This window comes from Trichosurus vulpecula, chromosome 4, assembly GCF_011100635.1.
Source record: "Trichosurus vulpecula isolate mTriVul1 chromosome 4, mTriVul1.pri, whole genome shotgun sequence".
Classification (NCBI taxonomy): domain Eukaryota; kingdom Metazoa; phylum Chordata; class Mammalia; order Diprotodontia; family Phalangeridae; genus Trichosurus; species Trichosurus vulpecula.
Window position 1 is genome coordinate 307,766,402 of NC_050576.1, and position 27,853 is coordinate 307,794,254.

Sequence of the window (27,853 nt, forward strand, 5' to 3'; positions counted from 1 at the left end):
TATGTGTGTCTATATACGTGTATTATGTATATGTGTGTATGTATATTACAAGACAAGGTCTTAAACAGTGACCTGAAACAGAATTAGTTTGCCAGCTGCTAAAACCGTGCTTTTCATGTGATACAAATTTGTCAGGATATTCTATAAGTTGTTGCCTGGTGAATTGAAAGATGAGATGAAAAAATGTTGTGGATTGTTAAATACATATGGAATTCTAGGAAGTATCAATCAGTGAACAGCAGTTTCTACTAAACTAATGTAGGCGACAATATTAGGTACTTGTTAGGACAGAGAAAATTGAAACTGAAATCTCTCTCTTCCATTGAGGAACTTCCATAAGTGGTAGACTGAATAAACTGATGTGTTGAAATCAGAAGTGGATTGGTTCATTTTTGAGTCCAAACTCATCTAGGGGCAGCTAGGTAGCTCAGTGAGTAGAATACCAGCCCTGGAGTCAGTGGATTGGTTCATTTTTGAGTCCAAACTGATCTAAAGCACAAAGAGAGACAGAAACATCAGTGTGTCAGGAAACTGGCAGATCTGCTTTCAGCAGTGTTCTGAAGTAAAAACATAAGTCTTACCAATTTTGCAGAGACAAAACTGAGGTTGAGTAGCTTTTCCCTAAGATCGTTTTATTAGATCCTTTCCCTAGTTTGTTAGTTGTTTCTACTTGGTAAAATGTTCTATCTGTTCTTAGGTTCAGTTTTGTGAAAATTATTTTCTTTATAGTAAATAAATGTAAATTTTTTTGTGATTAAAAACACATGAACTATTTAGAAAGAAATTGATGACCCCTAGATTTTAAGCGGTATATCAAAAGAAGAGATGAAAATGATCTTTTTTCTCTTGCAATTTTGAAAAGAGATTTATGTATAACTGGCTTGGTTTCAGGGAGAAAAACTAAACCACCTCGACCAGATTCCCCAGCTACTACACCAAATATATCTTTGAAGAAGAAAAATAAAGATGGGAAGGGTAAGTACTACAAGTTACTTATAATATGTACTTGTCAAACAGCGCTCAGAATTGAAGAGCTTTTGGGGTAGCAGAAGGAGGGAGTCCAACAGCTTTCCTGACGTGTGAAATGGGCTTCTCTACTGCCACATGCTCATGATAAGGTTGCCACTTTCCGTCAAGGAAAACAAAGCCAAAGAAATCCCTTTTTTGTCTGACTTTCTCTGTTATCAGAATAATCTATTCTTCAGCTTAGTGATGGGGCTCTTGGAAGAACTATTGAACTAATTGCATTTTCAAATCAGAAATACTTGCCCATGTATCAACACTGTTGGTATTACTTTTGCAAATATCTTCCCATCTGTCCATTTCTAATGTAACAAAATTGAAGATGAGGCAGATTGTTTAGGCTGGTCACCAGGCAGGTCATAACTGTAACAGTAGCTTGCATAGCTTAAATGTAAACATTTGCAACAATTATGTTCTATGTTTTACCTAGGATGCTTTTTTCCCCATTAAAAATAAAAGTAAAACTACCAAATAAGGCTATGTTCTGACGTCATCACTCCATGACTGATCTTTCAGAATCTTAAAATTTAACTGGAACTGTATTGGATACTAAGCCAATTAACTGTTGAGTCACTAATGAAAAGTCGTCATATATGGCTGTAACCTTTTTTTTTTTTTTTTTTTTTTTTTGGAGATTTTTTATTTTTAGTTTACAACACTCGGTTCAACATAATTTTGAGTTTCAGATTTTCTTCCCCCCCACCCTCCCTCCCCAAGATGCTATGGAATCTGATATATCTTCTACATATAACTTCGCATTGAATTTATTTACACAGTAGTCAAGTTGTAAAGAAGAATTATGTCCAATCTGGCTGTACCTTTCAAGAGCAATTTGGTAAACTTATAGAATTTTTTGAGCTGGATGAGGTATAGAAATTTCTTAGTCTAGTTCTGCCTTTTAAACCATGAAGTGACATAACCTAGGTCAGATGCCCAAGAAATATCGAACCGGGACCAGAATCCTAGACTTGTTTTTCTCAGTCCAATTTTTTTTTTTAAATATGATTTTGTCTTATTTTGGTTGATGGCTGGGGGAAAAAGAAAAAAATTTAAAAAACCCAATCCTTTGTTTCAGGAAATACAATTTATCTTTGGGAGTTCTTATTAGCACTTCTTCAGGACAAGACTACCTGTCCCAAATATATCAAGTGGACCCAGAGGGAAAAAGGAATTTTTAAACTAGTGGATTCTAAGGCTGTGTCTAAGTTATGGGGAAAACACAAAAACAAACCTGACATGAATTATGAAACTATGGGAAGAGCTCTCAGGTATGTTAAGTTTTAATAGATTGTTACATGTTTCATGAAATCTAAAAGTTTCATAGTCAAGTATCAATGTAAGGTATGCTATGTTTAAGAAATAAAAAAAATATTATAGAAAGCATATGTTTAAATTGAAATATTAAGATTTTTTTTCTGGGGAAAGGAAGTGGTGCTTTTATTATGTCCTATGAGATAGTGCACTAAATCAGTTTTAGGTCCTAGTCCTGTTTTTCTCCTTAAAAACAGGAAATAACGTGCAAAGAAATAAGTTGTGGTTGACATTTTGTTTGTATAGGGGTCAGAAAATTCTGAGCTGTGGTCCTCACAGGAATTATGACTCAACCACAGTGTTCTAAAATCTTGTACCACTAAGCTGTATCAGCACAAAGGACAAATGAAATGGCATATAGAGTAAGATGTGATTACCTAGGGGTAATTTGATTTTCAAATACAACATTTATATTACTGTATTTGAAGAAATATGTGTTAGATGCAAAGTTTAATATTTTAGCTGTCTCAAAATTACCATTTTACTGTAGAAACTTAATTTTAGTGTTGTTAAAGTTGTTAAAGTGTTGTTAAAGTCAAATCATTTTGACTAGGGCTGCAATAATTCTGTATTTGAAAGATAAAATGAAAGTGGGTTATAATATTCTTTTTAGCCTTTTTAAACTGTATTAGAGCTGTTACAGTTATCTTTTTTTTTAAAAGATACTTAGTTCACTTGAAAAGTATTGTATCACTTCTGCTAGAGTTTTATAAGTAACAGCATGTCAAATTAGTAAAATAAATCATGTTGTTTTTCCTGAAACTCAAATTCTTTGGATTTGAAGACATTTGATTATCCTTTAATAAAACTAATGACAAACATGATGAATCACACTGCTTGCTATGTAGCTAGATATTTATGAGTTAACGCCGTTTACAGAGGAAACAGTTTTTAAGCCTAAAAATGACCGCTTGTCACATTAGGTTTATCTACCAATAGAATGTAGGCAATTCTGCTAATAAGGGAGCCAAGAGAAAGTCCAGAAAATCCAAATTTATCAGTATTTCTCATGTTTCTTTTTCATGTTCATGTTAGTTTCAGTTTCTTTCTGTATGAATCTTTATATTGTAGCTATTAATCATAGTCAAGTTGACATTCTTGAGATTATCTTGTTACCACAGTCTTCTGGAACTTCTTATAAGCTGTGAAATAGCAAAAAGGCAGAGCAACAGGGAATTGGAGGAGTATGAACCTAGAGATTGATATAATTTACATCCTGGATTCATTCCTTCAATCAGGAATTCATTTTAGGTTGATAATCATTTCTATGTGCATGTAGACAGAGAAATAATGTCTTTGTAATTATAATAATGGCCTAATTAAAACAAGTGTTTCTGATAGTTCCCAGAAAGCAATTTTAAAAAATGTGCCAAAGTTTTTGTGGCGTGCATGTTTTTAATAACTCTTTACTCAATCATACTTGTCTATATTTAAATAGGTACTATTACCAAAGGGGTATTTTGGCTAAAGTGGAAGGTCAGCGCTTGGTATATCAATTTAAGGAAATGCCAAAAGACCTTATTTACATAGATGATGAAGATCCAAGTTCCAGTCTAGAATCTTCAGATCCATCATTGTTATCTTCAACAACTACTTCTAGTAGAAACCAATCCAGCAAATCCAGAGTATCTTCAAACCCAGGGATAAAGGGAGGATCCACCACTGTTCTGAAACCAGGGAATTCTAAATCTGCAAAACCCAAAGAGCCTGGGGAAGCCACACAGACGCACCTGTCTAGTCTGTCACCTGAGGTTGTGAGGACAGTTCAGTCATCACAGGCTCCACATCCTGTCCAACTTTTTCGGACTGTTCACCTTATGCAGCCGATACAAGCCGTTCCAGAAGGTCAAGGAGCTGTAACTAGTACTGTGCAAGATGAAACATTAAATTCTTCTCTTCAAAATATTAGGTAATGAATAGGCTACTTAATTATAGACTTTTGAATATTAGATTATTAGGCCAGGGTAGTCTATATTCTGAAATGAAATTATGTAGATTTCAAGCCAGATTATAGAGGCCACAGATCTTTTATCATTGTTAGGGCAAGCGTAAGTTTCATGGGGGTGGGAGGGAAGGGCTGCGCAGGTATTTAGGACACTGTTCCTACCACAAGTATCAACCTGGTATAATTACATGATTTTCATTTTTTAATTTATTGTTTTACCTTTCCTTAGTACAGCTTATGATACAAATACATAAAAATCCATATACAAAGCTTAGGAACTTTTCTTTGCATCAGATAGAATTGGTGTGGATCAAGCAAAACAGGCATTCATAACCTTACAGGCAGCTAAGTGTAGGTTCAGCAGATAGAGCACTGGGCTTGGAGTCAGGAAGGACTTGAGTTCAAATCTAGCCTCAGACACTTAGCAGCTGTGTGACCCTGGGTGACTCTTAACTTTGGGCAGGTAGGTGGTCAGTGGACAGTGTACTCAGGCCTGGAGTTAGGAAGGTTAATTTTCCCAACTTCAAATCGGCCTCAGGCATTTACTAGCTGTGTGACCCTGGGCAACTCACTTTACCCTGTTTGCCTCAGTTCTTCATCTGTTAAAGTGGACTAGAGATGGAAGTAGCAAATCATTCCATTATCTTTGCCGGGAAAACCCTAAATGGGGTCATGAAGAGTTGGGCATGTCCAAAAAAAGACTGAATAACAACATATCCTTATAAATTATCCTTGTTGGGAGCTTTTTCAATTTATATTTAATCCCAAGATGATATTCTTTCTTGGTGGAAAGATACCATCATAGCATTGCTAAATGGTCCAGATAAACTCAACGATCGTGTAACTAGCTGCTGGTAACTAGAGGTACATTATATTCCGTTCATTTAAAGATTTAATTATTCAGTAGGAGTTGAAAGGAAAAATCATTTAAAAATGTAAAAAATTTTCCTCCTTGTATCCTAGGTTAGATATGAACCAGCACAGTGGCAAAAAAGTCCATTTCTGTTTGGACTAATCTTTTGTATAAATAAGAAAAGCAGCATGACATTTCCTTACAGATTTGGGGAATGAAAAGAAGGGGAAAAGATAAGACAAACTAGATCCTCTCATGTGGTTTCGTTATTTTGTTTTAACGGTCAGTTTCCATGATATCAACATGTGAGCCCAAAGATAACTGTTTGTGGTGAAAAATTTTTTTGTGGATTGTTTTACACTGGTTTGGTGGCAAAAAGATTTTTTTAAATTCCCGCACTTCTGTGTTTCAGAGCATTTCAGTATATAGGTTTTAGTTCTGTAGAATCAGCATTTGATTTAAACTAATTTCAGAGGTGGAACTGAGGATGAATGACACTTTGAAGTTAATGTGCAAATTTAACTTCATTTTGTGGTATTCTATGCAAGAATCATATTTTTAGATTCATTTAACAAAGATTTTTTTTCTGCAAGGATATGTTGTCTACATGATAGAAGATAAAACTGCTTGATTTTTGTCTTTTCATTCCTAATACCTAACTTAGTGTGTGCTACATAGCAGACTCTATATTTCATAAATGCTTATTTGGTTGGCTGATTAAAGAGTGCCACTATATAATTAAAACATTGAAAGAAATTTCTGCCTCATTATGAATGATAAACTTTTAAACACTGGATACTGTGAAACTAACTTAATTCTTTGACTTAGGAGAAGGAGGGGAAAGTTAGATTCTTTAGATTTTTAGTTGGACAGAAATGAAAACTTTAACTGTTTTTTATGAAGTACTCATCTGTCATTCCCCTTCTTTTCACTTTTGGAGGTTTTCTTTTCTTTTTTTAAAGGAGTTGTTGGTTTTCTTGGCAATTGATTGAATGGTTAGCGAGTGTGTGCTGTTACATCCTCGTCACCTCTTGGCACTCTGAACATTTGTGAATGTTTGTGCTTCTTGGGGACAGTGACCCCATAGCTAGTCACATGCTTTTCTGTATCTTCAGTTCTCCTTTTGAACATAATAAAAATATTTCCTCTTAGACCTTGAGGATAAATTCTGGTTTTGAAAGAGATAATTAAGTTGTAGAGTGGAATATCACACTTAATATGATAGTAAAATTCTGTGCCAGAAGTTAAAATAACATAATTGTCATAGTGGATTATATTCGATCTGACAAAAACTCCCTAGAATATCAGCTCCAAATGTGAAGAATGTCCCTAGGATATTTTAGTTTCTCCAACTCATTATGGATTTCTCATCCATTAATTTACCTCATCTTATTTTAGGGATTATTTTTGATGCTAGCTTTTTAGGGTAATTATTTTTCTTTTTTTGTTCCAGCTCTCATTAGAGACTCCTGCACATATAGGGCTTAAAAGTTGATTGAATTGTTTGAGGGAAAAAGAAAGTCTCTTTAATTAAAAAAAAAAGTACATAGAATTAAAGCTCATAAACTTTAGTTATAGGATAGTCCTTTGAGATTTTGCACCTTTTCCTTTTATTTTATACTTTACACAATTCCCAAAACATTGGTTTTTGGTTTTTGAACTCTCAGAAGTTGGGTAATGAATTAGGAGGGAGGAAGTGGCTATTGCAGTGGAGTCATTTGAGCTTTAGGAACCTGATAAAATAGTAGCAAAAAGTGACAGTTCACAAATGTGACTATCAGAGCATTCTTAGTAAAGTAGATCCAAGAACTCTTTTTAGCACTATCAGGACCACTTAGTTCAGGGGCACATGTTCTTATAAATAACAACAGCTGCTGAGAGTATAACTGTATTAGAGCTCAATGCAATAATGGGTGTCCAAAACCAGTCATTCCAGTTCCATTAGGTATACTTTGTACTGTTAGTAGTATACTTTCTACAGTTAGCAATGTGCTAATTTTTTATCCTTCTACCTAGAGGCATTTGTACAAAGACCAACACTTTTTTTGTGTGTGAAAAGGGATAGAATAGTTGATTATGAAGGAGGAAAATCAAGAGAGAAGAGCCTTGTGCAAAACAGGGGAGGCAAATATATCCAGAAGCTGGGGATAGTCAGTAATGAATGTCAAGCTGTAGAGAAACCAAGAAGGATGAGGAATGAGAACAGGTCAGTCTGTAGATTTGGAAGTTAAGGATGTAATTATTGAGAAAGCAGTTAAAGTAGAAGCATTGTTAGGGAGCCATACTGTAAGACATTTGAGAAGGAAATTGGTGGGATAGGAAGAGCAACAGCTGGGTATAGATTGCTTTTAAAAATGTTTTATGCATTTTTATAAGAACTACTTTCCAATAAATCATTCCTTGTAGCTTTTTCTTTCCTCCCTTCCTCACCCCCAACCTGGTTAAGGAAGTGGACAAAATTTTCTACTTTGTGCACCACCACTCTTCAGAGTGCAGAGGGGAAAAAGATCTCTCATTAGTCATCTAGGATGCCCATTGGTCATTTTATGTGATCTGAATTGTTTTGTATTTTAGTGTTATCCTCATTTATTTGTAGCTATTATTAGTTATTGTGAGTATATTCTCCTAGGTTTTCTTTTTTTTTTTTTGGTTCATACAAATCTTATGTTTCTCTGAGTTCCTCACATTGGCCATTCTTCAGGGCACAATATTTTATGTTTATATCCTATAATTTTTTTCAGCCAACTGCTGAAGTGATTTTTCAGTCCTTTCTGACTAACTCTTGGTGACCCCATTTGGGGTTTTCTTGGCAGAGATATTGGAGTGGTTTGCCATTTCTTTTTCTAGCTCATTTTACAAATGAGGAAACTGAGACAACCAGGATTAAGTGACTTTGCCCAGGGTCACACAGCTAGTAAATATCTGAAGTCAGACTTGAATTCGGGAAGAGTCTTCCTGACTCCAGGTCTGGCACTGTATCCGCTATACCACCCACCTGCCCCATTCCCTAGTGGATAGGCATCAAACTTGCAATTTTTGCATCTGTGAAGAACATTTCTAGGAGTATTTATTGTAAAGATAGCATGGTAGCTTGATGGAATAGGAGAATCAAAGGAAGTCTTTTACAAAATTTGAGGAGATGTAAAGATTTTTTTGTGGACTAGAAGGAGCCAGTGCAGAATTAACTTTCAAATACATAAAAATGTTGCCATGTGGAAAGATAAATGTCAGAACTAGGATTAATGGTAGAAGTTATGGAGAGGTCATTCCAGTCTATGAAAGTAAAATAGAGGATTTTGTAAGGAAAGAGTAATCTGTCATTGTAGGTCGCTAAGCAGAGACTAATTGACCTCTTGTCAGGGATGTTGTAGAAGACATAGATGATTTGGGTAGTGGTTTGACTAGATGAGCCTCTGTGGGTCCTTTCTGTTTCTGTCGGACAGAGTTGAGGCTGGGGCTGCTTAGGTGAAAGTTACCCAACTTTCATCATATGTCACTTTGTTTTAGTGTAACCGGGTTAGCAGTATTCTTCATGTATCTCTCTTAAATTGCTGGCTCCAAATATTTGTCTACCTTGCATAAGAATGAGGGTTTTTCATTTGAAGGTCCCACATTGCTTGCTTTTCTCCTAGTTCATTTCCCCCCTTTCTCCTCCTGCTTTGAGGGACACCAGATAAAATGCAAAGATGGTGGCATTCTAGTGGATTTTGAAGCCTTATCGTTGGAAGTTACAGGTGCAGCTCCTAGATAGGGATCTGACTTCTGGGCTATTCTTCCCCTTCACCTTCTAAGCCTCCCTTTCCTCAAAATTTTTTTTAAGTCCATAATCTGTATCTCTTGGTGATTGTTTTTTGGGTCCCTTCTGATAACCAGTGTTTCAGGTGAACCACTGCAGATTTTGAGATACACTTTTTGTTTCCCTATACTTCAACTTTTCATTCATTCCCCATTTATTCTTCCTATGTTTGTTCCTCTGTATGCTTTCTCCATTCCAAAACAAAGCCATGTCATAGAATTATATACTTTGAGCTGAAAGAGCCCTGAGAAGATTGAGTCTAGGTACTCTAAAGAGATACATAGGTAGATTTCACAGGGCCTTTGAACTTATATGGGTAAAAAACTTACATCTTTATTTTCACTAACCTCTAACTGAAATTTAGTGTTTCTCTCCATTTAATTAAAAAATTATTCTGATAATAGGGCTATAGGTTTCACTAGACTGCCAAAGATGGTGACCATGACACAAAACCATTCAGAATCCCTGATCTATTCCAGTCCCACCTTTTAACAGTAGAAGGAACTGAGGACCCCAAACTAATTTGTTCAGTGTCGCCTAGTAAGTGACAGAGTGGTGTATGATTACAGATTCACAACTTTCACTTTAACTAAAATAAATAGAATCCATTTAAAAATGTTTAGAGCAATAAAGAATGTAAATGAAATCCATCTTAATTACCCTTAATGAAGGACATAGAGTTGCTGTTAATACAAACCAAATACAAAGTTTATTTGGTTTTCAATACATAAATTTTTTTTTTAATCTTCACAGGCTCATATTACAGGTACTGAAATTTATGGCCCTTGGGGGACAAAAAGACACCAAGAAGCAATTTGGTGAAAGTGTCCTTGAAACACACTCTCAAGGAGGCAGCTGGTGGCCCAAAGGCTAGAGTGCCAGGAGGCCTGGAATTAGTAACACATCAGAGTTCAAATCCAACCTCCGCACTTAGTAGCTATGTGACCTTGGGAAAATTACTTACCTTCTGTTTCCTCAGTTTCCTCATTTGTTAAGTGGGCATAATAGCACCTGTCTCCCAGGGTTATGAGGATCAAATAGGATAATAATTATAAAGTCCTTAGCAAAGTACCTGGCACATAATAAATACTACATAAATGTTCATTAATTAACTATTACTGTTATTGCTAAGTAATGAGGGGAAGTCAGCGAAGGCTTAGAAAACTTGCTAAAAATCATTTGCTACAATGTAGCAAAGTGCCATATTCCCTGTGGATGCTCCTCTTCCTTTTCTACTTCTGTCAGATAGAATAGCTAACATCTGTAATTTCTAAAAATTTGAAATTTCCCCTATACCCACATACATAAAACTTGTAATCTTATTAATACAATTTAATATATTTGTAAGAGTAGCTTAACTGTTAGCTATTTGAATTCACAATCATATTACCTATAAGTGGCTAATTTAGAATGGCTTGTTGTCTTTGTCTGAAAACTTACCCTTATGTCCAACTTAATGATGTTTGGGAGCAACCCAGCTGTTTCAGATTCTCAGTTTTATGTGCTACATTTGTATCTTCTGTTATAAAATGCCAGTTTCACAATTTTGATTCTCTACAGTTATGTTCTTGTGAACAATATTGTTATTAGTTATTTGGTAGTTAGTAAAGACTTTTTGATCCATTGTATAAGTTTCTGGTGAGTATAGCAGAATTAAATGTTTAATATAATCGAAAAGCAAATCAAAGAATCCTGCCACAAAATGTGATCTTAAACAAAGTTATGGTGATTGGTTGCTCTGCAGAGGTGAAGAAAAGATGAGATATTGAGTAAGGGAACGGAGAGCATTCTAGGGATGGAGAGTAGCCAGTGAAAAGGCCATAGGATGGAGATGATGGAATATTTTTTGCAAGCAATGGCAAAGAGGCTGGTAGTGTCGCTGGATCAGAGAGTATGTGGTGGTTAGTAAGTTGTAAGAAGACTAGAAAGGTAGAAAGGGGCCATGCTGTGAAGGACTTTAAATTCCAAACAGCGGACTTTGCATTTGCTCTGAGAGATAATTGGAGTTTACTGAATTGGCATAGGTGGGGAGAGGTGAAAGTGGAGGGTGGACTCTAGATGAAAGACACTTGAGGCAAGGAGACCAAACAGAAGGCTTATTGCAGTAGTCCGGGGATAGGATGATGAGGAACTGCATCAGAATGGTGAGTGGAAAGAAGGATAAAAAGAAATTTAGGAATTATAAAGTGAAAAAAATGTTTTTAATGGGAACAATCACCACTTAAGTTTTCTCAGGTTTTCTATATTTTATAGTTGTAATGGGTCTCTCCCTCAGCATGCATATGGGGTTGTGGGGCATACTGGTCATTCAGCTTAAGCCAAAGAATGACATTTAAAAAGAATCTTGTCTAATAAGCATACTTTTTCCATTTCAAAAGACATTAACTATGTCTGGGATATGTTTTCATATTTTTTTTTTTGCTTGTGTTCTGGAATTTCAGCAGGGCTCTTCAGACTCCTACCCAAGTTCCTGTGGTGGTTTCTCCTGGGAATCAGCAGTTGCATACAGTCACACTCCAGACAGTGCCACTTACAACAGTCATAGCCAGCACAGATCCAGCATCAGGAACTGGGTCTCAGAAATTTATTTTACAAGCCATTCCATCATCACAGCCTATGACTGTCCTGAAAGAAAATGTCATGCTACAGTCTCCAAAGCCAGGCTCTCCTCCTTCCTCTATTGTTTTCAGTCCTGCCCACGTACAACAGGTTCTTACTAGCAATGTCCAGACCATTTGCAATGGGACAGTCAGTGTGACCTCATCTCCATCCTTTAGTGCTACTACTCCTGTGGTGACCTTTTCCCCTCGAAATTCACAGCTTGTTGCTCACCCACCAGGCACTGTGATCACTTCAGTAATCAAAGCACAGGACACAAAAGAAACTGTTATACAAGAAATGATGAAACAGGAGGTGGAAGAAAACAGGATAGAAGACCTTGAGCAAGCAGAGCAGAATATTGAGCTGCATCCACAGCCCATTGTGGTGATGGTGTCAAGTTCCAATGGATTTCCACCCCAGGTGGCTGTGAAAAGAGACAGTGAACAGTTGGAGCCCCCTTCTTACTAATATACCAAATGAATTATGGATGATTTATTTTTTTAAATTACTGCAACATTTTTGGTTGTGTTATAAAGGATTTGATTCTGAAACAAATGTTACAGAGACCCATAATTTTGGCAATTATTAGTCATAACTTAGTTGTGCTTTTCTGTTAAATGTTAAAAACAAACAAAAAAATGCTGCACCTGTTCCAAGGACATATTTTAGAATTAAAGCATGAAGGAACATGCATTTTATATTATGAAGGCTTTCTTTGGAGATCTTTGTCTCAATTGCTACAGTTTTATCTTTTTTTAAAATCCTCTTTCTGATTCTACATTATGATAGCTTTTCTGTTTCCTGTGTAAATATGTTAGTTAAATGTAAGGCAGCAGTGAGTTTATATAGAAACTATGTTCATTCCACTTGTATAAAGCCTATCTCATGATATATATTTTTAAAATTGATTTCAGTTGCCCATCTTCTTCCCACTGGTAACATTGTGTGCCACAAAGAATTGGTGTGCAAAATGTAAAATGGAAAAGAAAAACAACAACAAAAAAAAAGAACCGCAGTTTTAAATCTGGGCTGCTTTGCAAGTAGTACACGCAGGGGCAGCCCAGGGCTATGCTGGAGTAGTTTAGTCTGGACTTTTAGTCTGGACTTAAACTCTTTGTGACCTGGGGCACATCAGTTAATTGTTCTGCGTTTCAATTTCTTCATCTGGGGAATTAGATGATCTTTAAGGCTCTGGCCGGTTGTCAAATGATGTGATTTCCACACTCCCATAGGATGAAAAAATCGCTTATATCTGTTAATATGTTATCAAGTTGAACTCTAGCTCTAAAATATTCTGATTTAAATAGTCTCATACTAAACATTTTTATTATAACATTTTAAACATCAAGTTATTGTAAATAAATTCTATCTGAGGAAAAAACCAATGTAACAGTAGTTCTTGATCAGCATTTTTTTTTTTTTGCCAAATATGTATATTCTACCTAGATACTTTGGAGACTCATGAACTCCTTAGACTACTGAGAGGCATTTGGTAAATGACAGCCATGATTTACTAAATGATATATACTGGTGGTCTGAATAAACAGGGGGTAGCTTTCCTAAGTGCCTACCTAATTTTATCGAAAAATTTTAGCCATGGGCCAATCTGGCTCATTTGTCAGTCGCTTATAAAAATTTAACTTTTCTGTTCCTGATCTTTATGTAATGGGGATAGGGGGTGGGAATTGTATACAAATATATGTGTATATACACACACATGTGCACATGCAGACACACATAAATGCACACATTCCCAGGCTTTTGAAGATGGAGTAGTTTTAGAATACTTTTCAATTGTAAATATTGTACATTTAATTTCACAAGAAAAAAAAAGTTTTCAACAAATTTATTTCCTAGTATAGAGATTTTTATAGATGAAAAATCATTGTTTAGAGGCCTAATGTTATATGTATTCATATTATTACAGAGTGAATTTGTATTTAAAGACAAATTTAAAAATTTTGAAATTCCTAAATCTTTTGTATTTTAATTGGTTTATTATTGAATAAATCCTGTGAAAAGTTCAAGTATTCTTGTTTATTTTAGGGCAGGATATTTATTTTTAAAAGTTGTACATACATTGGAGAACTTTTCCAATATAATATTTACACACAGTAAGCTATTAAGCAGAGTACCCTGTTAACATTAACATACCAAATAAAAAGGATTACATATCTTATAAAATGATTACAGAAAGTACCAAAATCAATGATTCCAGATAGTGAAAGACAATTTTCTTCTATAATGATGCAAAAATCCATTTTTACCTAACAGTAAGTAGTCTGCTCTTTAAGGCCATCTATCTCTTTACCAGTCTCAAACCATCCCCTTCATTATTTCTTTCAGCAAAATGGCATTCCATCACATCATTTTGTTAGTCATCTCCCAACTGGACAACCCTCTCAGATTCCAAATCTTGAGCATCAATGTTAAGATGTAGATTTTTTCTCTTTAATCATTGGTTTTATTAGGTCATAATTGTCTGATTAACACTACGCTAAAAATCAAGCATGTTAAAAGATTAGTAGAATTATTAGAGATTTACTAAAGGATTGATTGCTTTGATAGAGAACCTGAGCATGCTGTGTCAAAATACCTAGCAAGCATAAGGGTTTTTCAAGAATAACCCCTTGATTGTACGGTCGTGCCTTCCAGTGGCAGAATCGGGATGATAAAACCGTGCACTAATACTGTAAGCAAAGAAACTAGGGATCATCTTTCTGCTCCTCTTCCCGATGGGCAAACAGGGATAAAGAAAGTGAAATCTCTCCTGGGATTCAAACCTAAGTCTTCTTACTGCAAAACCAGTATTAAACAGACCAAATAGAAATAACGACACGTTGATTTACTTCCTTGTTTACATTTCCTTCTGCACCGGCCACTCCGGGCTGGGCTCAGTTGACCTCCGAGGCTCCCCGTTAAACTTGTTTTCACAGGATGTCTCCCAAGAGTTTCTGGGCAATTTTAAACCACTAAGGCTTAAATCGCGTAACAAGGTGTACTCCAAACTGCCTTATTAATTTTACGCAAGTAAACTCTCAAATTCTGGGACCTCCGTACTTCCGAGCTACCGGCAAAGGGGTGTGTGCCCACGGAGGGGGACCCGGAGAGAGAAGCCAGACCCTTCGCCACCCTTTCAGTACTCCGGGGCATCTTAGGCTCGGAGCATACAGGGATCGTAAAGGGCACCCCTCCCGCACCCCCAATTTAGGGATAAAGCCCAGGCAGGGAAGTAGAAACGGGCCTCCACCCGGGGTCCTCAGTCTTCCAAGCTAGGGGGCTTGATCGCCTCCCCTGCTCCTTTACTTTTTTTCCTTTTCTCCCATTATGATGTTAGGGACCGGCTATTTACTGCTCTGACGTCTCTAGAAAGTCGGAGAGAGCAGGAACCCGGGGTTAGAAAGGGAAGCCGGACTTTAGATAACGGTCCGAGAGAGAAGAAGGAGAGAAGGCGAAGGGGTGGGGGTGGGGGGGCCCGGAGAGGAAACCGGAAGCATCGTGCTCTATACCCGGAAGTCAAAGTTCCCACTGCCCCCTACCCCGTCAGGTCCCGGATGTACCGTGGCCCTCGGGTCAGTTGCCCGGGAAACCACGAGGTAGTTGAATGGTGACGTGAGGCGCCAGACGGCGTCGTAGCGTTCTGTGCGTCAAGACGTAAGGATGGTGTCTCCGAGGCCGGAAGTAGCATGTGTCCTGAACTACAGCAAATTGTGCTGACTGCTGCGTTTCATTAGGAAGCTGCGCTTGCCGCCTGTTTGTCTGTCAGCCTGCCTTTCGGTCCAGCTGGCTTGCCTACCTGCCCATCTAGCCTTCGTATCTCTCTGTCTCCTGTCTCTCTTCCCTTGCTAGCTAGCTGTGGGACCCCAGGCAAACCTCTTAACTCATGTCAGCTTCACTTTCTTCAGCTGTAAAATGGAAGCCGTAAAAGCACCTATCTTACAGGTTTGTTGTGTGGATCAAATGAGATTTTATTTGTAAAGCACCTGGCACAGAGCAGCCACAAAATAAATGCTTGTTCCCTCCCTCTTTCCCATTTCCACATTCAGTTGTCAAAGCCTTGAATCCATACTCTCCCAAGTACTATCTCTTAGAATTATCATCTCCCTTCAAGCCTTAGCTTAAGTCCCCTTCCGCAAAAAGCCGTTTTCTCAACCCTGGTAGCCAGTCAGCTGTCATTTGTCATTCTCCTACAAAGCTTTTACTTACTCCACTCCCCCAAAATATTTGTGCATATTTTACATTTACTCATTGTGTAGGTTGTTTCCTATGATAAAATATAAGGTGCCTAAAAGGCAATGACCACAAACTTTGGCACACAGTAGGCTTTTAATGTCTATTGACTAATTTGTCTTGCCCTGAATCACCCCGCTATAAATGTCAAAAGTAGGATATAGACCCATGTCTTCCTGACTCCAAGCCCACACTCTTTACGGTATACCATTCGTTGTTCTCACAGGCACAATAAAATCGTATCATGATTTTTCAGCCTTTCTCCCATTCATTAGGAGCTCAATATTTGCAAGTTTTGGGTTTTTTTTTTTTTGCCATCACGGAAAGCATTGCTACAAATATTTTGGTTTGTTTTTCCTGTTTGACCTCTTCGAGTAGTGGCATCAAAGGATACGTATGTGTACTTTCGCCCCTATTTGAGCATCAATTAAAGTTACCACGATTGAGCCAATTCACAGCTCCAACAATTATGTATTAGTAGTGCGGCTGTTCTGCGTCCTCCCCCACCCGCAACTCTCCAATATTTACTGTTTCCATTCTTGTCCCCTTTGTGTCAGACGAACCCTTGAATTTTTATTTTCAATTCTCCTCCTCAGTAGTAATAAGTTGGAGTATTTGTTTCATATGGTTGTTGATTTATTCGGGCTACGGTTTATAGGCTTTGACCTCTGATCTATGGGAGGAGCAAATTATACTTGTATATTCATAACAGTTCAAGGAGGGACTTTCCGAAAATCTCGGGGGCGGGAGCTAGGCTGGGGTGGGGGAGGGGAGGGGTGGTGCTACAAGCGAGGCGGGGCCGGCGCAGAGCGGTGCAGGAAGCCGGAGCGTGGGTAGCGCCGGAGGTTGCCTTAGTAACATGGCGGGAGGCGGGACCACAGCCATGCCGCCAGTCCTCCGGGTTCCCGTCGGCCCCCGCGCCTGCTCCCCTGCTCCCCTCTTGCCCTCACGCTAGCTCTTCTCACTGGCTCCTCCGGACGGAAGCTCCCTGGGTGTTTCTCCAGAAGTTTCCCCCTGGGCGGCGGCAGAGACAGCGCGAAGTATGGCGGCGGCGGGACCTGCAACGGCGTCGCGGTGAGTGGCTCCCGGTCCCGGTGGGGTTCCAGCCCCCTTCCCGGTCTCTGCCCTTTTTTCCTGCGCCCCCCACTCTAGTAACCGTCGCTGACGTGATTGTCTCCCCGGCAGGTTGTTCCCGCCCCCGTCGGACCGGCAGATCGAAGAGGACCCTCAGGCTGCCGCCGAGGTGAGAGAAGCTGGGGTGACAGTCTGACCGTCCCCTGCTCCCCTCCCAGCTCCTCCCCCGGGGGCTTCAGACCCGCCCTCCACCCCCGCTGACAGGTGTCAAGAGAAAGTCATCTCCCCGCAGCAGACCACGAGACGGCCGCCGCCTTGGGCCGCCCTCTCGCCCTCAGCTCCTGGCACAGGGCACGTGCTTAATAAATAACCTGTTGTCTGATAACTTGTATTATGGGCCGGGCGCCGGGGGCTAAAGGGGGAAGGCCACTCTTCCTGCCCCCACCCTGGGCTTTGGAAACGAGCAATTGTACTTTGTCTTACCCTCATCCATTTTTAAAGAGTCACTTCTCAACAACTCCCTCCTCCCTTAATTTCCTAATTAAGGGGGAAAAACAGTTCAGCAGAACCCCTATCGATAGTAAAGCCAGTTTTTACATTTGTGGCCAAAATAAACTTGTAGGTAGAATTTCCTGCTAAGTGTCTTGGTTCTGGTAAGTCGTGGGTTGGTGTGATTTTGCGTGAAGAAAGACTATTAATACATTGGCTATTATTAAGTGTGCACTCTGTGCAATCATTGATTGGATTGAGAGAGTTTCATATTTCCCTTCCTTCTCCACCCCCCCCCCCCCGGGAGTTTACAGTTTTTCAGGGGGATACGAAACACAAAATAATGTTGTGAAAGGATCAAGACAGGAAACAGGAGACCTGGGTTCAGACTCCTACTTACTAGCTGTTTGGACTAGTGTAAATCACTTAACTTTTCTGAGCCATTTTCTTCTTTCCTTCATAAAATTTATACTTCTGTCTTAGAAAGTGGGGAGGAAAGAACTTTGTGAAACTGGAAGTGCATGTAGAATTATAGGTTATTATTTCTTTTTCAGTGGAAAATGTTATTTTTTTTCCAATTTCATGTGAAAACAATTTTTAATATTTTTTTTAATTTTGAGTTTCAAATTCTCTTTCCCTTTTCCACTCCTTGAGAAAGCAAGCAATTTGTTATAGATTATAGGTGTGAAGCCATGCAAAACATTTTACCATATTAGCCATATTGTGAAAGAAAACACACCAAAAAACTTAAGAAAAAGTAAAAAAAGTATGCTTCAGTTTGCATTCAGATTCCATAGATTTTTTTCTCTGGAGGTGGATAGCATTTTTCATCATGAGTCCTTTGGAATTGTCTTGGATCATTGTATTGCTGAAAATAGTTAAGTCATTCACAGTTGCTGTTACTGTGTACAGTGTTCTTTTGGTTCTTCCCACTTCACTCTTCCATCAGTCACATAAGTCTTCTCAGGTTTTTCAAAAGTATGCTGCTCCTCATTTCTTAGAGCACAATAGTATTCCATCACAATCATATATCACAACTGGTTCAGCCATTGCCCAATTGAGGGACATCCCTTCAGTTTCCAATTCTTTGCCACCACAAAAAGAGCTTCTGTAAGTATTTTTGTACATATATGTCCTTTTTTTTTTAATCTCTTTGGAATACAGACCTAGTAGTGCTATTACTTGGTCATTTCTTAGCCAATGCCAGTGTGAGAATGTTTTAAATAATTACTACTTTGTAATCTATCCAGTTTGAGATCTGCTCCTACTAGGCCATCTTCACATTTTTTCATGGGTTCCCTTTGACCTTTTGTTCTTCCAGATGAATTTTGTCATTTTTTCCTACCTGTATAAAATAATTGTTCTTTAGTTTGATTGGTATGGCTCTGAATAAGCAAATTAATTTAGGTAGGATTGCTGTTTTAATTATATACACTTGGCCTACCCATGGGCAATTAATATTCCTCCAAGTTTTGAGATCTGACTTTGAAAAGTGTTTTTATTTTTAGCAGTAAGACGTACATAAATGAAGGCTTTGTGTTGCTATTTATGGAAGTAATTACTATGATTGCATTTTTATAGTGTTTAAGGTTTATTATAAAGTACTTCTTGTATAATAGTTTTACTTTGTTTTACAAGATTTAATGTTAGATTCAACATTTGTCTGTTTAAAATTGACTAGACATGAATATTATACACTGAAATCCCTGATATGGGTATGTGCTTGATTTTTTCAGTGGTTGATATTCAGTGGAATAAACTGAAAGTACTTTATGAAACCAACTCTTTATCCAGTAAATTTTTAATTTTTGTTGCAAAAAGCCTGGAAGATTTCATAGGAAGTACACTTTTATACTGTTATAAACAGTAGAAATTCCTTGAGGTACAGTTGCTTATTTTATATCTGGTGATTGAGGTAAAATTCTTATGAATATTTACGGTAGAATAGTCTGCAAATCTGAATAGGCTTTCACAGAATCTGAGAGGTAGAAAGTACCTCAGAGGTTATCTAGTCCCTGTGGTACCTGAACATACTTGACCACATCCTATAATAATGGATCATTTTTTTTTTCATTTGAAGATCTCCAGTCATGAAGCACTCACTGTCTTGTAAAGGCAATTTATTTTACTCTTGTCCAGCTTTAAATGTTAAGAAGCTTTCTTTTACATCTAGCCAATTCTTTCTTTTTGCTCCTGTTTTTTGCCTTTTGAGGCTATACTGAACAAGTCTAAATGCTCTTCCATGAGAAAGATGTGCAAGTATTAATATGGCTCCATAAGTCTTCACTTCATTTTTAACAGATCCTTACATGACAAAGTTCCCGGACCTTTCACCAGTTCGTATGTCTTTCCCTGTTATATTTCTGGCTGTTAATGTTCTTAAAATGTGACACTGAATGCTGATTAAAATATTCCAGTTATACCTCTGCCCAGGCCAAGATCCAGCAAGATGTGATTTGCGTTATTTAGGACATGGTGCTAATATTAATGGACCCTAAGGTTTTATTTTTTTTGGCTGCCTTGTCACACTGTTGATACATAAAATACAGGTTTCCTGAGAGCATGGACTATTTAGTTTTTTTCCTATGTATCACCAACTTCTAACACTTCCTGGCACTTAGTAGGAGCTTAATAGATTTTTGTTGAATGAATGAGTTGACAATGTCCACAAAAAAATGAAAGTTTTTGTACATAAACTATTGACTAGCTATGTCTTCTTTTTGTTAAAGCAGCTAATAATTATTTGAACCTAAGCACAAGACTTTACGTTTTTCCCTGTAAAATTTCTTCTTGCTTCTTTGAAGAACAGCTTCTTCATTGTTCTAGTGTTTCAACTTTTTCTTGGATACTGACATTGTTATACTCTGTTATTTATGCATACCAAATTTGTGTCATCTGAAGATTTGATAAGCAGCCGACATGTGTTTTTGCCCATGTCATTGATAAAAATAATGGACAGGACAGAATCCCTGAGATTCCTACTTAAGTAGGGACTTATCTCCTGATTGATATTGATCCTATTACTATTCTTTGGGTCTGTTCCATCAACCGATTATAAATCCTTTGTAGTTAATGTTTGTCTTGTACTATCAGGTATATGACCCTTAAACTAGATTGTAGCAAATCAAATATTCAATAGTTAAGTAAAATGATTTGCGAATATTAAATGATGTGCTATGTAAGTGACCTGAGAGGCTGGCATTTTAAAAATTATTATTAGCTTTTGTTACTTTGGGCTTTACCTCTGGTGGATGAGTGTAGGAGATTCTTTAGAGGCAAGTCTGTAAAATTCTTTTGTCACTTGGAGAAATTGCAGGAGTTGGAGGATGGGATACTTCTCAGGTTACCATTTTGTTGTCATTGAATAAGTTGTTCTCCTGGTTCTGTTTACTTTGCTCTGCATTAGGTCATAAAGTCTTCCCAGGTTTTTCTGAAACCCTCTCCCAGGTCATTTCTTACATGGTAACATTCCATCACATTTACATGTCATAGCTTGTTCTGCCATGATATTCTCTTTAAAATAAGTTTTTAATTGATTTATTTTGTTTTCAACATTACCATAGTTTTCCCCAGTTTCAATTTCCCTCCCAGAGAGCCATCACATATAAGAAATGGAATTTTTTTAAAGACAAAGGAAAAAAAATCCCAGCCTAACTGGTCAACATATTGAAAAAGTATGAAAGTATAGGTAAAAAATTAATCTTTGGTGCATCTCCCACCTCTGTAAAGGCTTGGGTTGGGAGTAGCTTCTCATATTTATTGTTTTGAACCATACCTTGTAAAAAGTAATTTTGAAATACTCAGTTTTGATTTGTGTGTGTTGTTTGTTCTCTTTATATTATTGTCATTATTTATAATGATTTCTTGGCTTGACCTTACTCTGAATAAGTTCATGCAGATCTTTCCATGCTTCTCTGTATTCATCACAGTCATCATTTCTTATAGCCCTAGTCCATTACATTCATGTATCACAGTTTGTTTAGCCATTTCCTAATCAGTGGGCATCTACTTTGTTTCCATTTCTCTTCCGTCACAAAAAATGCTAATTTTGATGTATAGTGGGAATTTTCTTGTGCCTTCTTGGAGTAGAAGCCTAGTAGTGGGATCTCTAGTCTAGATCAGAGAGTCATTTTATTTAGTCACTTGTGTAATTCCAAAATGATTTCCAAAATGGTTCTATTCTTTCATAGCCCTATAAGCAATGTATTTAACGTGTCTGTCTTCCCAGAACCCCTCCAGCAATAACTTGTCACTAACTGGTATTTTTCAAAAAATTATTTATTTTTACTTTTCAACATTCACTTTTATAGGATTTTGAGTTCTAAATTCCCCCCACTCCTCAAAATAAACTATACATGTACAATCATATTAAACATATTTCCACATTAGTCATGTTGTGAAAGAAGAATCAGAACAAAATGGAAAAACCATGAGAAAGAATAAAATAGAAGACAAAAGTGAAAATAGTCTGCTTTGATCTGCATTCAGACTCCCCAGTTCTTTCTCTGGATGTGGATAGCATTTTTCATCATGAATCTTTTGGAATGGACTTAGATCATTGCATTGCTGAGAAGAGCTAAGTCTGTCGAGGCTGGTCATCACACCGTGTTGACGTTACTGTGTACAGTGTTCTCCTGATTCTGCTCATTTCACTCAGCATCACTTCATACAAGTCTTTCCAAGTTTTTCTGAAATCTGCCTGCTCATCGTTTCTTATGGAACAATAGTATTCTATTACATTGATATACCACAACTTGTTCAGCCATTCTCCAATTCATTGGCATCCCTTCAATTTCCAATTCATTGCCACCACCACAAAAAGCTGCTATAAATATTTTTGTACATGTGGGTCCTTTTCCCATTTTTATGTTCTCATTGGGATAATAGTGGTATTGCTCGATCAAAGAGTATGCACAGTTTTATAGCCCTTGAGGCATAGTTCCAGATTGCTCTCCAGAATGGTTGGATCACCTCACAGCTCCAACAACAGTGCATTAGTGTTCCAGTTTTCCCACATATTCTCCAACATTTATCATTTTCCTGTTTTGTCATGACTAACTTATATTCTTAAAGATACTTTTTTTCCCTCTAGTCCCTGCTTTTAGCAGTGATTAACTAGAGAAAGTAAGATGGGTAAGAGTATAGAAGTTGAGGGAAATTGTGAGGAAAATTATTTTTAATGATTTCCTTATTGTTGGGAAGACAAGAGATTGTGTCATTGGACTTCTCTTTTCCATTTCCAGGAAAGATATGTAAGAATGATAACTTGGTTCTTTCTATGGAGTGGAAATTTTTCTTTTTTTGAGGGGGGAAGGCAGGGCAATTGGGGTTAAGTGACTTGCCCAAGGTCCCATAGCTAGGAAGTGTGTCAAGTGTCTGAGGTTGGATTTGAACTCAGGTCCTCCTGACTCCAGGGCTGGTGCTCTACTCACTGTGCCACCTAGCTGCCTTGGAGTGGAAATTCTTACAGAAAATTTGTGCTCTTTTTTTTTTCCCCGTATTTTTGAAAAAAGTTGGTGTCTTATGTTTTTTAGATGTTTATTGAATCATTCTTCATATTTTTATTTGAATTTATAGGCACTGACAAGAGCACTGGAAGAAAAACCAGATGATGCAGAATATTACTGCCAAAGAGCTTATGCCCACATTCTTCTGAAGAATTACTATGGTAACTCCCTTATGTAAGATAATGTGATTAGATAAAAGATAAGATCTTTATAACATGTTATGAATCAAATAAATATTAGTGATTATCCTTAAGGATTAAAAATATTTTTTCTTCATTTGTAAAAGATGACCTATTATCAAACATTTTTGTTGAAATCCATTTAAATTTATGTTATGAAACAGCTGTTCTTTCTGTTGGGTTTCAGTCTCCCCTACTATGGATCAGGCACTATGCCAGGCTATGAAAATAGACAAAAGTGAACCACTTCCTATTCTCAAGGAACTTATTGGTGGAGACAGTATGTTCATAAATTAGTACATGCCACATAAATGCAAGGTAAAACTTTTGGGGAAGTTCCCCCTCATAGTTGGGGGGAGAGGGAGTGAAGATCAGGAAAAGCTTCATGTAGAAAGTGGTGCTTGGGCAGTTTTGAAGAAAAAGGATTCTGATAGGTGATGTGGGAGTACATTTCAGGCATGGTGGATGGTCAGTGCAAGTGGTGCGGAGGCAGTAGTTTGAAAGTCGTGTGTGAGGAACACCAAGATGGCCAATTTGGCTGAGTTGTAGAATGTGGAAAGGGGAGTAATGTACAGTGTCGGAAAGGTAGGTTGGGGCTAGGTTGTGAAGGGTTTAGAAGCTTACTTTTGATACAAGAGGCAGTCGACAGCTGGTTGCTATGTAGTTTCTTTTCATAGAGTCTCAATATAATAATATGGAAAACAGTTCTATGCTTTCTTTTTAATTGTGTCACGTAGTATTTTTTAAATGAAAATATTTACAGGCCCCACTCTGTTACAAAAAATGTTGTTCTGTAGGTAAAAATTTCTAATAGTAAGAAGGGAGATGATTGGAATCAAAACTCCATAGCTCCTAGGATAGTTGAAAATGTGAATTGAATTCTTTTAACTTTTACCTTAGCATTTTAACATTTCATTAGAAGCAGCTCTAATGCCACAGACATGTTTTAAAAGAGAGACCTAAAACCTTGAGTTGGAAGGGATCTACGAGGTCAGCTAGCCCAGCTGCCTACCTACCTGATATGTGAATCCTTCTTTCGATTTCTCTGGCGAATGATCATCCAACCGCTATTTGGATACTTCCTAGTAACAAGGAACTCATCGCTTCATGAAAGTCTCTTTAATTTTCAGACATTGTTGATTATTAGAAAGTTTTTCCTTATATTGAACTGAAGGCTTTCAAGTAAATACAGAATAAGATCTTGCAAAAGTCTTTAAAAAAACAACCACCTTCCACTGTTATTGCAGCTATGTCTCTTGTGCCAAAAACCAGAATCCGAAAACTGCTTTTTTTGATCACTACTATCAAGAGCATAAACTGAAAATATGCTCGTGCAGGGATCAGAGATTGACCTCATTAAGAGAGCTGGGGACTCACTGATGATTAGGTCAAATTTGTGATTGCTGTCTTGCATTAGGAGGTTAGAAAAGGTCGTATAACTCAGTCCTGGCCTATGGTTTGGATAACAAAATTACGTGAAACTATAATATGGCTAATGATTCAGTACGTTGGGGACTTTTGTATAATCATTAATTTGATTCTAGAAGGGACCTTAGTAATCAACTAATCCAAACTCTTCATTTTACAAGTGAGATAACTGAAAAATTAAATGATTTGCCCAAGGTCACATAGGTAGTAAATGTCAGATTCAATCCCAAATCTTGTGGTTCTAAATCTCACACTTACTAAGGAATGTTGAGTGGTCCTCTGAACTTGTTTCCGAATTGCCATATTTTCCAGAAACACCGGACCCAGAGTATGCAGGAGGCCCTGAATGTGTCAGATGAGCACACTCTCTTTCTCCCCTCTTTCTCCCCCCCCCCCCCGACATAATTGTTTGCATTCCAAGCTGGACTCCTTATGTGTCATTGGTAATCAAGACAGGCACAGAAGCTACTTGTGCCATTAGTAGACCATCATATCTTCATGGTCTAGCAGTTTCCAAGGGAAAGGAATGCTGCTTTTGCCATGACCTTGCTCCTCCCTTTCCAAAGGGGTTTTGTCCTTTTTCCACCTTTTATCTTTCCTCTTCCTGTGCCACACCCTGTTAGGTGGAGATTTTTGTTTCTTTCTCCTTCCTTTGTTGTACTATTTTGGATGATGAACTCTTTGAGTTCCATGTGCATGGTAATTCCTCTTGTAATAAACCCAGTTTTCACATAAGCTTTATGAAGTTGTGATTGTCTGTGGACATCCTCTTTACATTACGTCTTACTATCCGCATTTGGGTCTAAGGCCCTATGAGGGTTGAGATAATCATGGGGCACTGGGGTCCCACTGAGCTTTTACAAGACCTATCCATAATTTTTTTGTTTTGTTTTGGTGAATACATCCATTAAGTCCCTAATAAAACATGGAGCAGAAAAAAAATTAAGAAATCTTAGTTTAATGCCAAATAAACATCTCCATATCCTCTGAGGTAAGAGAGGTAATTCTGTCCTCTAGAGTGAAATGGAATAAGTTTATTGCCTCTCCTATGTGAAAAATATATAGATGTTTGAAGATAACTATAGTATTCTCTCTAAATTCTCTTTTCTCCAAATGAAATAAAGAATTTAGATCTCAGTTGTCCATTTCATCTAAGCTATATTCTATAGGAATCCCATCATAATATACCCAACAAGAGGTTGTCCAGTTTGGAGACCTTCACTGGGGATATGGGTACTTTTGGACAGGGAAGAGATGGTAGCCTTTCTGTATGCTGCCTTAATCAGACCTTAAGTGGGATATTGTGTTCAGTTTTGGATACTAGAGCCTAAGAACGACAGTGAGAAGCTTGAGAGTGTCCGGAAGAGGGCACATAGAATAGGGAAGGGATTGAATCCAAGTCATCTGAGGCTTTGTTGGAAAAAAAAACAAAACCCAGGATAAATGAAGAATTAAGGGGGACATTACAGTAGTTTCTTAGTATTTGAAAGGCTTTAATATTTTAGAGGGATTATATTTGTTAGCCCTAGGGGGAAGAATTGGGGCATTGGGTTAAAGTTGTAGAGATACAGTTAATCTTTATTGATGCCATGGAAAACTTTGAAGTTGCTGATAAAAATGTTAAACAGCACAGGAATCTGGTACAGCTCCACTGGAGACTGGCCCCATTGACACTAATGCATTAACTACAACTCAGGGGTGGCCATTAATCCAGTTTTAAATCTATACGATTGTATTATTGTCTGGTCCTTACTTCTCTAATTTTTGCACAATTATTTTATATGTATTATTCATTTGATTGAATGATATGCTAAAATCTAGGTAAATTATTTCCGTGACACTCAACTGGTACCAGTATCTTGGAAATGTCTGTTTCTGGTTTTTTCATCCTTCCATGCCATCTTTTTGAGTTGTCTTGTTATCTTGGTTTGCTTCTTAGGAAATCTCTAGTTTTTTGATATTTGTTCTAATTAATAGGAAAAAATAGTTTTGATCTACTTCTGAAATACGGCTTTTTGTTTTGCAAAATTTGTACAAATAGTTGTTTCAAAGAAGTTTTCCAAAACAAAAAGCAACCAAAATTTAAGAACCATGGATTTCCTCCCTTCCTCCTTACCTGGTATCTTTCTGGGCCTTCTTGTTCCTTTTTTAGTACTTTCTTGACCCTGACTCCATGTTCCTTGAGTTCCTTTTGTATTTTTTTTTAAACCATGGATTAACCCTCATTTTTTACCTGACTCAGCTTATTTTTTTCCTGTTTTTTATGACTATACTTACATGTAGAAGAAAAAACTAACTTAAAAAGTCATAGTTCAAAACCATATAATATTTCTACCAAATCTCGGGCTGGCCAGAACAGATTTGATTTGACTCAGTAGCAATGGTAGTGGGTCTGCCTAAAGATTAATGGGCCATCTGATACAGTGTCATAACAATAAGGTGGTTTAACTTCGACCTACATTTTTTTGTAGAAGCTGTTGTAGATGCAAAGAAGTCTCTTGGACTCAATCCAAATAATTCCATAGCTCTGCTAAGGAAAGGGTATGTATGCATTATATGGTATAGTAATCATTTTTCTTGCTTGTGTTGGAACACTTTTTACAGATTTATAGTGGAGTTGTAATATTCATGGTATGATAATAAATTTTAATGAAATGTTGCAGGTGATAGGTGACTAACTTAATTTCTAATACAGCTTGCAGTTTCGTGTTAAAGTCAGGAGTGTGATAATAACAAATTATTTACTTTTTTTTTTTGAAGAAGTAATGAATTTAGGTATTGTTGAATGAATTGTTGGTCACTATCCACTTTGGTTTACTCTGTCCTTAAATGTTTCTCTTTCTCTTCTACCATGAACAGTTTTAAAAAACGTATATTTAGGGAGAGATACTTGGCATAGTGGATAGAATGTAAGACTTCAAGTCAGGAATCTCAGATCTAATCAGTGTGGCTTTGGGCAAGTCACTTCACCTGTCTCTGAGCCTCAATTTCCTCATCTGTCAAACAGGGGTAATAATACTTGAATACCTATTTCACAGGGTCATTGTGGGGCTCATTAATATGGCCCAACTAAAGCACTTTGATGACTTTGAAGTGCTTAAGAAATTAAATATATTTTGTAATCAGGGAATTCCTTTCATGATTAGGTCCTACTTGAAAGCTGATGAGGTCCCTTATAATTTCAGATCCTGTATTTCTGGGATTCTGTCATGCGATGTGCCTCATTAAAAAGGGGTCAGGTTATACTGCTTTGCTTATATTGAGTCAGTTTTGAAAAGATAATCCCTGGGGATTGAGTAATCCACATTCTTCTTTTATTTAAAAATATTTTGAAAACTATATTTCAGTATAATTAGTTTCTTTTGTAAACTTATTTTTTTATGCATGTAAAACATTCTGAGTAGGGGTTCATAAGTA

General features: G+C 37.3%; 2 protein-coding genes across 6 annotated transcripts in view; both read left to right on the forward strand.

Annotated features, from left to right (window-relative positions):
- Positions 1 to 13,556, forward strand: part of ELF1 (E74 like ETS transcription factor 1) — a 99,514-nt gene extending 85,958 nt beyond the window's left edge. For 3 of the 5 annotated variants that reach the window (XM_036755875.1, XM_036755872.1, XM_036755873.1), the window contains 4 exons: positions 892 to 975; positions 2,099 to 2,291; positions 3,773 to 4,243; positions 11,370 to 13,556. In XM_036755875.1, coding sequence (XP_036611770.1) covers positions 892 to 975; positions 2,099 to 2,291; positions 3,773 to 4,243; positions 11,370 to 11,997 — 1,376 coding nt within the window. In that variant the 3' untranslated portion in view covers positions 11,998 to 13,556. The remainder of the gene's footprint in view (positions 1 to 891; positions 976 to 2,098; positions 2,292 to 3,772; positions 4,244 to 11,369) is intronic. The other 2 variants (XM_036755876.1, XM_036755874.1) reach the window with 1 other exon arrangement.
- A 3,130-nt stretch (positions 13,557 to 16,686) lies between these two features.
- Positions 16,687 to 27,853, forward strand: part of LOC118847811 (protein SGT1 homolog) — a 70,740-nt gene continuing 59,573 nt past the window's right edge. Inside the window, exons 1-4 of the mRNA XM_036756440.1 lie at positions 16,687 to 16,833; positions 16,945 to 17,002; positions 22,900 to 22,990; positions 26,908 to 26,977. Coding sequence (XP_036612335.1) covers positions 16,802 to 16,833; positions 16,945 to 17,002; positions 22,900 to 22,990; positions 26,908 to 26,977 — 251 coding nt within the window. The 5' untranslated portion in view covers positions 16,687 to 16,801. The remainder of the gene's footprint in view (positions 16,834 to 16,944; positions 17,003 to 22,899; positions 22,991 to 26,907; positions 26,978 to 27,853) is intronic.